Source organism: Rana temporaria, chromosome 4, assembly GCF_905171775.1.
Source record: "Rana temporaria chromosome 4, aRanTem1.1, whole genome shotgun sequence".
In the NCBI taxonomy this organism is placed as follows: domain Eukaryota; kingdom Metazoa; phylum Chordata; class Amphibia; order Anura; family Ranidae; genus Rana; species Rana temporaria.
Window position 1 is genome coordinate 370,689,642 of NC_053492.1, and position 12,256 is coordinate 370,701,897.

The 12,256-nt window shown below is 43.9% G+C and overlaps 1 protein-coding gene across 3 annotated transcripts in view; it reads right to left on the bottom strand.

The window, feature by feature from the left end:
• TMEM181 (transmembrane protein 181) overlaps window positions 1-11,955 on the bottom strand; it is a 73,788-nt gene extending 61,833 nt beyond the window's left edge. The window contains exon 1 of one of the 3 annotated variants that reach the window (XM_040350945.1): window positions 11,608-11,955. In XM_040350945.1, the coding sequence (XP_040206879.1) occupies window positions 11,608-11,738 (131 nt within the window). In that variant the 5' untranslated portion in view covers window positions 11,739-11,955. Of the gene's footprint in view, window positions 1-7,239; window positions 7,409-11,607 lie in introns of those variants that run through there. The other 2 variants (XM_040350946.1, XM_040350947.1) reach the window with 2 other exon arrangements.
• Between the last annotated feature and the right edge of the window lie 301 nt (window positions 11,956-12,256).

Sequence of the window (12,256 nt, forward strand, 5' to 3'; positions counted from 1 at the left end):
TTCAACATCAAAACAGTGTCACGCAGTGCAATAAGTGTGAAATGCAAGACAACATCACTTCCGTTATGAACACTGACAGGTCACCTAATCCAACGGAACACCTAATTTTCAGATTAAGCACTTATAACAGTGTGAAATGCGTTTACCAGGCACTCTGTTGTTGTGGTGTCATGCTTGGATGTCCCAATAAAGGATTTTGGATCACAATTGTGGTATGTAGCCTATTCTTTTCCATATGAAATACCTGCAGAGCTCAGAGACAGAATTATTGTTTTCGGTTTCTGAGAAATTATGTCGTTTCAGAGATTATGTTTTCAGTTCCTGAGAGATATCTTGAAAGTGTAGTTAACACCACCAGAGCAAAATACATACACAATTCAACAAAATAGCAGTGTACATTGGAAAGAGGTGATCCAAGTATTATAATAGACACTGGAAACACTGCAATGTGAATACAGACAGGAAAGGACGTCTGGCAAGTGTGGTATTACGCAATACCATACAATGTTTCAGTCACATAAGCACAGGTGATCATAGAATGGAGGACTAGCCTCAAGTTGCAGACACATCTGAGTAAGCGTCACGAGTCCCTGTTTGTGGCAATGAGCATGGAGAAAGCAAAGAAAGGTAATAGACAAAAAAAAGTAGTCCAGTTTAGTAAAGGGCTAAAGAAGTAGAGAGGATGGGGGAAAAGAAGAAGTAGAGGTAAAGGGGGGGGGGCATAGAAAAAAAAAACGAGGGAGGAGGAGACAGAAAAGAGATTAAAAATAAAAAAACACAACAGGTTTGTGGGGTCCAACCTGGCATGCCATGCCAATGACCACCCAAGAGCTGCATTTAGAGCAACAGAAGAGAGTAATCCAAGTTCAGGTATTCAACCAAAAAGACCAGGTTCCGTCAGCGACTTTAGCAATGCAGTTAGGAATCATGTATCGGTAAAAAAAAAACTTTGTGTGAATTATCTTGAGCCAAAATGTTGGTTGAGCATTTTGCTGCAGCAGCTCAAATGTTATTTCAGTTTGCCATGTATATTGATTCTCCCAGTTCTTTCCAGTGCTCCATTTACAGGAGTTTCAACATATTTGCCATGGAGAAAAGCCTCAGGTATTGTTGCAGAGTAAGGTCTACTATAGGAGGGTCATAAGTGCGGACTTAACCAATTCAAATGAAAGATGGGAAGAGGGACACACTCGACAATATTGATATGGGTATAGAGGGGCAATTCATGGGTGGCGTGTAAAAGGATGCGAATGGTGTGACCTGAGCTGCTGTGTAATATCCCAAGTTTGGAATGCCAAGGCCACCTGCGAGCTTGAAGCAATATTGTATGACAGATGCCAAACTCGGTCCACGTTTTTCCCATATAAATTTAAAAGGAGACTCCTTTGTTCAATGCGTGTTGTGTAGATAAGATTTGGGAACAGCAGGACACTAAAGTAGTAAAGAAGTTGTGGTATGTAGTCAAGAATTTTGAACACATTAATTACACAACTGATGACAATAACAAGCCAAGCACAAATATGCACATGAACTCCAATATGCCCAAATGGAGGGGGAAAGGTTTGACCCGATGTCAAGTTTTTACTGTAATTTTTGTTTCAACTAGGGAGATTTCTGTTTGCTTACTGTATGGTTTTCTCTGTAGTACTGCCCACATAAAGTGTGAGGAAAGCCTGCCCTTCTGGCAGACATACAATAAACAGATCTTCTACCCGTTCTCTAGCTTTCTCCAAAAACACGCACAGCATGATTTCCCTCTGGAAGAAGTTGTCAAGACTGACGAAACACATTACGATAGAGGCCAGGCATTGCATGCGTATTTCTCAGTGACTTTCAGCTGTGCATTTGGCAGTGTGTCCTTTTACAGCGTGGCCGGCTGTGCGAGACAAAGTTGGGAGCACTCGTTTCTCACTTTTGTGGGTCGTTGTGGATATGCTGATTGCTTTGTTGTGACATTCAAATGCGAGTAGAATGGCTCTGTACTGATAAAAGGGTTTTAACCCTACAGTATCACACTATTTATGGCCTATTTCTGTGCATGCCCGCTGGTGGAGAGATCACATACAAACATCAGAAGACAGCAAATTGAATGCAGAGGCAGCTTTACCTTCTGGGATCTCATAAGTGCTACTGCCATATCTGTGAAAGTGTGGCAATATTGTTTGGTGAGAGTAGATTCATGTGTGGGGTGAACAACAGAACTTGGTGTTTGATTTTGACTTTTTATTTAGCCACCATCACACAGGAGTGAGGAAAGATGTTTTTACCACAATTTATTCAACCTTTGGGCGCTGTATAAAATGTTGTAACTCATTTTGGCTCATTCACTGACCCCGTTAATTTATTGGTGAATATTTCTTATTGTTAATTATTTTTGCCGCATCACTAGATATATTTGGGTGATAAATACATGGGTTGGACAAAATTATGGAACCACTAGGTAAAAGAACAAAATTGTTACCCAACATTGTGTTAGACCGCCTTTGGCATCCACGACGGCCTGAATTCTCCTGGGAATTGACAAATATAAAAGTCTTCGATAGTGGACAATGAAATATGATACCACTCTTCAGCAAAAATTGTTCCAGTTCTCATAGACGTGATAGAGGCGGAAAACGAGCCCAAACCTTGTTCTCCAAAACTGACCATAGAGGTCCGGCGACTGACGTCCAGGGAAGTTGGGAGACTTTGCCAGCATGCACATCAAACCACGCCAGCTGTGTGAATTGGAGCACTATGGTCTTGGTAAACAGCACTGTCTTCGGGAAACAATGTCTGCCCCATGGGGTGCACATAGTCGCTGGAAGTGATTCCATCTTTCATGGTCGGTGAGATGGACCTATCCGTGTGCGCAAAACCCACTCTAGCTAGAGTGGTGACGAGAGCTGTGCTGCTGGAAGCAGGAGTGATTCCTCATTGAAATTATGCACCTGAACCTATCTACCTGTTTACCCTTCAATCACTTCTTCTTTCTTACCAAGTTCTTCAAATAAATCTTAGAAAAGAAGTGTAAAGTGTGGACACTGAACTTTTTCAACTCTCATATACTACCCTGGACGGTGAGAAGATAAAGGCAACATGCCGCCCAAAAATATTTAGCAGCTCCTTCGGTGGTAGTGCTACAATGAGTTAGAGCAAGAATTTTGCAACGAATTATCGGATTATTTCATGATTAAAATTGAAAAAAAATCTGTGAAAGTATTCAGCAAAATCGAACCGTCATCAACCCCTCCCCAAATCACAAACCAAAAATACCCATATAAAACTGCCACAAACAACTCATTTCACTCTAAAACCCATTTCCATCGATGCCACCAAAAATATCATCGGTACTCTGCGAAACAGCACAGCGCCCAATGATATCATCCCAACCAAACTGCTGAAAGAATGTGACGATATTTTGGCACCAGCTATCACGCAGCTCATAAACCAGTCATTCAAGGGGGGCATGGTACCAACCTTGATAAAACAAGGCATAATTAAACTAATTTAAAAAAAAAACACCCTTGACCCCAAAGACTCAAACCACCGTCGACCCATAACAGCCCTAAATGTCTTCTCCAAGATAATGGAGAAATAAGTTGTACAACACCATTTAGACACCCATAAATTACTCGATCCGTTTCAATCGGGTTTCCGTCCAGGTCACGGGACAGAAATAGCACTGTTCAAAATATGGGATGACGCTCTTGAGGCAGCGGATGAAGGAGAATCTTGTCTTCTGGTATCGTTGGACCTAAGTGCTGCTTTTGATACTGTAGACCACAAAATATTACTGACTCGGCTAGCTGAAGTAGCCAGAGTCGCGAAATGTGATTTACCCTGGTTCTCCTTTTTGGAAAACCGATCACAAATAGTGAAACTTGGGCATTTCACTTCAGAAGAACGCACAGTGTCATGCGGAGTTCCTCAGGGAGAATGAAGATTTGCAGTCCAAGGACCTAGACTGTGGAAAGCCCTACCAACCACCGTCCGATTGGAGGTGAACCACTTGGCCTTCAGAAGAAAGATCAAAACCCATCTCTTTTGAGATCAAAAAATTCATTCAGGGAATGGATACTAAGCGCCCAGAGGCGATTCAGTTTGCATGTGTTGCGCTATATAAGTCACTCACTCACTCAGCAATAATTCTTGGGCCAGACCTTCTGTTTAAAGTGATTTTAAAAGGTTTGATTTTTACTAAAACATGTTATACTTGCCTGCTCTGTGTAATGGTTTTGCACAGAGCAGCCCCCAACCTCCTCTTCTGGGGTCCCCCACCAGTGCTCCTGGTTGATCCTCCCTTCCTAGTGCCCCCATAGCAAGCCACAACCTGGTGATCACAGGTACAATGCTTTTCAGGCTCCTGTAAAAATATAATAAACGCACAGTTTTTTCACCTGCAAAATCATGTACATTTATTTTTAACCACTTCAGTTCCAGAAGGTTTTACCCACTTCCTGGCCAGGCCATTTTTTGCAATACTGCATTGCATTAACTGACAATTGCGTGGTCGTGCGACGATGTACCCAAATAAAATTGACGTCTCTTTTCTTTCCCCCACAAATAGAGCTTTATTTTGGTGGTATTTGATCACCTCTGCGGTTTGAATTTTTTGTGCCATAAACAAAAAAACTACAATTTTGAATAAAAAAATTTTTTTTTTACTTTCTGCTATAAAATATTCCCAATAAAAAAAAAAATTTCTTAATCAGTTTAGGCCATTATGTATTCTGCTTAATTTTTTGGTCAAAAAATAAAATAAAAATCACAATAAGCGTATATATCAAATGGGTTTGCGCAAAAGTTATCGCGTCTACAAACTATGGGGTAGATTGATGGCAATTTGTTTTACTAGTAATGGCAGCAAGCAGCGTTTTTTAGCAGGACATTGCTGCGGACAAATCAGACATTAAGTGACACTTTTTAGGGACCAGTGCTTAAAGCGGGGGTTCACCCGTACATAATACTTTTTACCCTTAGATGGATGCTCGTTTTGTCTAGGGGAATCGGCTAGTTGTTTTAAAATATGATCCGTACTTACCGTTTACGAGATGCATCTTCTCCGCCGCTTCCGGGTATGGGCTGCGGGACTGGGCGTTCATATTTTGATTCACAGTCTTCCGAGATGCTTCCGACGGTCGCATCCATCGCGTCACGATTTTCCGAAAGAAGCCGAACGTCGGTGCGCAGTATAAAGCCGCACCGACGTTCGGCTTCTTTCGGCTACTAGTGACGCGATGGATGCGACCGTCGGAAGCCTCTCGGAAGACTGTCAATCAAGAAGGAACGCCCGCTCCCGAAGACCCATACCCGGAAGCGACGGAGAAGATGCATCTCGAAAACTGTAAGTACAGCTCATATTTTAAAACAACTAGCCGATTCCCCTAGACAAAACGAGCATCCATCTAGCATCCATCTAAGGGGAAACATTGTTTTATGGGTGAACTCCTGCTTTAATAAATGTACTGATCACTGTATAAATGACACTGGCAGGAAAATGGTTAACACTAGGGGCATTCAAAGGTTTAAGTGTGTGCCTGGGAGGTGCTTACTAACTGTATGGGGGGCAGATACACTGGTGGAAAAAAAAAAAAAAAAAGATTAGCTGAAACACAAGATCTCTCTTTTGCTCCCTGACAAATCAGCGGTTTGTCTTGTTTACATAGGCAGACCGCTGCTTCGTCTCTCCACTGAACGATCGGCAGGTCGCAGCGCCCATCGGAGACGCTGTTCCCACCACAGCGCGTGCACCCCCCTACTCCGCGTGCACAAAATCACATACAGGCAAGTGATTTTGTGCAACTGGGCAGCCCTGCTGCAGTATATATGCAGTGGGCGGTCCAGTAGCGGTTAAAGGTGAAGTGGTTAGCCTTTAACCACTTGCGCACAAGTTGCCCGCATAGGAAAAATGATATACTCTTATGTAGCTACCTGCTTCCGGGTTTAGGGCGCCCACGTTGAGATTGTACACAACGGGAGCTTGTCAGCAAATCCTGGCCAAGGATTCAAGGCTGGGTTCTGCTGATCGGATATGTACAATCACAGCCCAGAGCTGTGTTGATAAACACAGAGCTCTGTACAGAGCGAGCGATCTGCCAGTTTATCATCCCTGCAAAGCAGGGATGAGAAACTAAGGTCTATTAGTAAAAGAAGCACACATTTAACCCCTTGATCGCCATAGTTAACCCCTTCCCAGCCAGTGTCATCAGTACACTAACCGTGTATATTATCACTGTATCAATGTCACTGGTGGTCAGTGGTAGTTAGTCAGTTCCCCCCAGCGTCAATTCATGTCAGATTGCCCACCACAGTACCATTAGAGGTTGCTAATCACTGCCATTAAAGTTGCAGCTTTTTTTTTTTCTGTTGCAGTGCGATTGCCAAATAAAGTGTTTTTGGAGATCCTTGGAGTGCTGCCATTCCTTCCTTCCTTATTTGTATTCTTTCCTTATCTTCTGATGGTGCGCATAATTTGGGGGGGGGGTGCAAACATACAAAAAAAAAAAAACCCCATCAACTGCAGACACTGTGCCCATCAAAACGCAGACACTGTGCCCATGAAATGCTGCCAGTGTGCAACCCCCGCCCTCCCCTTACCTTGTCTCGGTGGGGCAGCGGATCGGGGCAGTGTCCCCCGCGCTCCGCAATGTCTTCTACGATCTCTGCTATGATTGGACACCTGATTGGCTGAAACAACAGGCACTGTGATTGGACGCCGCCTATCAGGTGACAGGTAACAGACCTGAGCACCCGATTGGCTAAGAGGCAGTTCAGTGTTAGGTATTCATTCGCTTTCCTAAAACAACACTGAGTGAACCAGCATGGCGCACGCTGTTCACCTTTTTGGACACCTTTTTGGACGCCTATTAGAGCCTACCCCGCCGCTGTAATTTCGGTGCCCCGCGCCCCTTATGGACGCACCGCCACTGACCACGCTTCATGTTAGTACATTGTGCTGCAATGCACATTATTATTCTTATTAAGGATACATAAAGGCATATGTTTAATATCACCCTCCAATGACGATGGGAGACCCGAGAAAAAGAATGGCTCCCCAAACATGTACAAAGTCTGATAATATGGGAGGCTGTATTATTTTCACATTCCCTGCAGCACATAAGGTGTCACACACCCTCCGGCCACCGTACAACAGGCTCTGAACTATCTCTCTCCACAACACACGAATGCAGCTCCCTATTAGTGTACAGCACGCAGGTGTAAGCTCCGGAAGCTCCCAGCCCCCACACACACACTTACGGCTCCATGACGCCTCCAATGCTCCCTCAACCTCCCGTCCGCCTTCCTTCAGCTGCCAACTCACTGAGCAACCAAGCCGCTTCCACACATGTTTGGGAAACGCCCTCTTCCGTATACGTCACACCCCGCCCTCTTCTCTAGGCTTCCCTCATTCCAGGGGGGAGGAAAGGAGAGGGGTCTGGCTGCGAGTGGAGCTCCACTGATGAAAGGAAGCATGTGTCCTCCACTTTTTTTTTTTTTTTTTTACTGAACTTTATTGTGAATCTCTGCATCTGAAGCTCCACTACAGGAAGTGGAGGACACATGATTCCTGTGTATAGTGGAGCTCCACTGACTGCAGTCTTCAGCACATACAGAGCCATTCTGTTGTTACTATTGGGATTTGCAGAAATACTGAAGATATTTTTGGGAGGTTTTGTACTTCCTGTTATAGTGCTCTCCTTGTAAAAGCAATTGTTTATTATTTACCAATGTACATTTTTGGTGATGTTGGAAGTTCGTGTTTATGTTGGAAGAAGAATACAATTCATGTCTCATTGTACTTTTTTGCTCCACCTTCATGCCAATTAACAGGGCCAAGACTTGAAATACACGCGGATCTCCACACAACAAATGTTTTATGGTTCAATGGTATGTCGGCATTAAAGCGGAGTTCCACCCAAAAGTGGAACTTCCACTTAAAGCGGTTGTAAACCGCATAAACATTTTTTTTTTCAAACCTGCAAGGCAAAAGGCATAATCAGCTAGTATGCACCGCATACTAGCTGATTATGAAATACTTACCTCGGAACGAGGTGAAGAACTCTTACCTGGTCCATGCCGAGCGAGATGTCACCTTGCTGCGGCGTGTCTTCCAGGTATCGCCGCTCCAGCGCTGTGATTGGCTGGAGTGGCGATGATGTCACTCCCGTGCGCGGGAGATTTAAATTCGGCAAGGTCCGGCGGCTGCCGGTCCTTTCGCCGTGGATTCCCCCCTGCGCATGCGCCGCTGCAATCAGCGGCGCATTGCGAGGGGAATATCTCCTAAACCGTACAGGTTTAGGAGATATTCTTTATACCTACAGGTAAGCCTTATTATAGGCTTACCTGTAGGTAAAAGTGGGTTTACAACCACTTTAATCCACTCCTTGCCCCCTTACATGACACATTTGGCATGTCATTTCTTTTTGACTTCCTGTCCCACTTCCTCCTTCCGCCTAGGCGATACATCATATTGCCTACAGCGGCCCCTCCCTGTAGGCGATCGCCTGGGACATGTGACAGGTCCCAGGCGATCGCCTGACCAATCACAGTTAGGGTTGCCACCTCATCCCTTTAAAAATGAACACATATTAATTACACAGGTTCTGTGGCTGATTAAGGTGGTAATTAAACTCACTTGGTGCCTTATTTGCATTAAATTAGCCCCAGAACCTGTGTAGTTCATATGTGTTCGGGTTTAAAGGGATGAGGTGGCAACCCTAATCACAGTGCGCACCCAAAAGTGGAACTTCCGCTTTAATAAATCCTTATCCTACTGCAGGATGTGTTTTCTTTTTTTAACAAAGTTGACATTTTCCTCTAAGAAGAGTTGTCCCAAAACTGCAGTCCTACATGGGGCACTATACTACCCCTCTGACACAAATAATGGGGCATTATTCATACCATTGTACCACGATAATGGGGAACCATTTCTTCTACTGCCACCAATAATGGGGAACAATTCCTTCCACTGACACTAATGATGGGACACTTTTTCTTTCACTGATACCAATAATGGGACAATATACTTTCAACTAATATCAATATTGGGCCACTATTCCTTCAACTGACACCGACGTTGGGCATTTTTCCTCCCACTGACACCAACAATGGCACACTATTACTCTCACTAAAACCGACAATGTGGCATTATTGCTCTCACTTACCACCAACTTTGGGGAATTTTTTTTACTCCCACCGACCACAAAGCATTGTTTGCCTTAGCTATTAATGATATATACATTTACATTTTTTTTTAACAGCATACTGTATATACTTTTATCTTTTACTAGGAATGTTAGAGAATATGGGGCAGATCCACGTACCTTCGCGTAATCTTCCGCCGGGCGCAGCGTATCCAAGATACACTACGCCGCTGTAACTTATTTTTTTCTTTTTTCGAATCCTCAAAGAATTCGCGCCGTAAGTTACGGCGGCGTAGTGTATCTTTGGTGGCATAATGGCGCCCCATTCAAATCTCTGTGATGGGGGCGTGTTTTATGTAAATACGTCGTGACCCGACGTAAACCATGTTTTTTTTTAACTGCGCATGCGCCGTCCGTGGGGGTATCCCAATGCGCATGCTCGAAATTAACCCGGAACAAGCCAATACTTCTGACGGTGACGTCATTCTACACAAATCCCTATTCGCGAACGACTTACGCAAACAACGTAAAAATTTCAAATTTCTACGCGGGAAGGACGGCCATACTTAACATTGAGTACGCCTCATAACAGCAGCTTTAACTATACGCCAGAAAAAGCTGAACGCAAACGACATAAAAAAAATGCGCCGGACGTACGTTCGTGGATCGCCGTAACTAGCTAATTTGCATACTCGACATTGTTTTCGACGGAAACGCCACCTAGCGGCCGCCGAAGAATTGCAGCTTAGATCCCACGGCGTACTAAGACGTACGCCTGTCGGATCTAGCCGAGATGCCGTCGTATCTTGTTTTGAGGATACAAAACAAAGATACGAGGCGCAAAATTTGAAATTACGCGGCGTATCAAGAGATATGCCAGGGTAATACCTTTGTGGATCTGCCCCAATGTCTGTGCGAATAATCGCTGCATAGTAAGATAAAATATAACTTAAAGCGGGGGTTCACCCTATTAAAAAAAAAAAAAAATTTTTTTTTTTTTATTCTATCATAAAATTCGGCATCGTAGCGCGAGCTACAGTATGCCGGTCTTACATTTTTTATCCCCGTACTCACTGTTTAATCCTACCTAGACGATTCCGACTGCCCACGGGGAATGGGCGTTCCAATCCAGACGGAAAGTGATTGACGGCCGGCTCTGGCGCGTCATGCTTCTCCGGAAATAGCCGAAATAGGCTTGGCTCTTCACGGCGCCTGCGCATAGCCTGTGCGCAGGCGCCGTGAAGAGCCGAGACCTACTCCGGCTGTCTTCGGGGAGCGTGACGTGCCAGAGTCGGCCGTCAATCACCCTCCCTCTTGCTAGGAACGCCCATTCCCCGCGGCAGACGGAATCGTCTATGTACGATTAAACAGTGAGTACGGGGTTAAAAAATGTAAGACCGGCATACTGTAGCTCGCGCTACGATGCCGAATTGTATGCTGAAATGTTGTTCAGCAGGGTGAACCACCGCTTTAAAGGGGTAAAGGTAATTTTTTTCCCTAAATAGCTTCCTTTACCTTAGTGCAGTCCTCCTTCACTTACCTCATCCTTCGATTTTGCTTTTAAATGTCCTTATTTCCTCTGAGAAATCCTCACTTCCTGTTCTTCTGTCTGTAACTCACCACAGTAATGCAAGGGTTTCTCCCTGATGTGGAGTGTCGTGCTCACCCCCTGCCTTGCACTACAGGAGAGTCAGGACGCCCACTTACACACAGCTCCTTTCTCTATCTGCAATGTAGAGAGCGTCCTGACTCTCCTGTAGTCCAAGGGAGGGGCGAGCACAACACTCCACACCAGGGAGAAAGCCTTGCATTACTGTGTGGAGTTACAGACATAAGAACAGGAAGTGAGGATTTCTCAGAAGAAATAAGGACATTTAAAAGCAAAATCGAAGGATGAGGTAAGTGAAGGGGCACTGCACTAAGGTAAAGAAAGCTATTTAGGGGGGAAAAATTGTACCTTTACAACCCCTTTAACACACATTAATAACAGCACAGCAGCACATACAAATCCTGAATAAATATAAACTGCCCCGGCCATCTGGATCGTAGAAATTGAGGAAGACTGGAGACCGGCGGGAGGTACTGTTTTTTGTTGGATTTTTATTGTTTTGGTTAAGGGGTTTTAAGTAGAGCTGGTGAATAGAGACTTCTCATTCTCTGTATAGTAATAAGTACACAATATACCAGTATAGTATAGTGCGTTTTAGGCCATGCTAAGAGACAACCTGTAGGTAGTTCAGAACAACAACAGACTGACAGACATGGACTACAGAGGCATTATTACAGGAGAGATGTCAGTCTATGCCACGCTTCTTAAAATATATACATTTTGTCAACTATACAGTGCCTATCGATGCCATACCACCTATATTTTAAAGCATCAGCATAATATTAACATTGGTGATGGAGCCAGTTTATTGCAGTAATACCCTATAGAGGCAGCAGTGACAGGTGAATTTTAGCAGGAGCCATATTACAGTACCTGTAGTAGCGATCATCTCTGTATGGTGTCAAGTCTTCTTTCATTTCCTTGTATGCATCACTGACCTTTTTGAAGAAATCTTTAAATTCATTACATAGGGCACTTTCAAACGCTGCATAATCTGGATCCATCCTGCTATATTTCACCAGCCATACATCAGGGGAAGTGGAAGAACCAGGAATCACTGAAAGGGTAGGGTTTGCCTACAATTTCCATTGATTTGCTTTCAGTGCATTGTCTTTTGACTTCTATGTCATCTGATTCTTTTTTTTTTCTATTTGCTTTTGCTTTTCGCTTCCTGAATGCCTTATTGAATTAAAGCAAGCCAGCTGCTTCGTCTCTATGCAGAAGCAAGTGATGCTGCTAAGGGGGAGTGTAGTGCTGTTTGCAGGGAGACCACCCACAGGATGCATCATAGACATAGTGCTGCCATCTATGCAGGTTTCCATAGGAATTACATCATGAATTAGATGACAGCAGAGCTGGATACTGTAGCTGAAAGGATAGGCACTGATGATAAATCCTACACAAAACATGTGTATTTATTTAACCTCACCCTATCCAGATGTCTTTATATTATTTATATGGTTAAAATCCTTAAAGGGTTTGTAAAGGAATTTTTTTATTGTAGAGCCTGTGTACTTTCAGT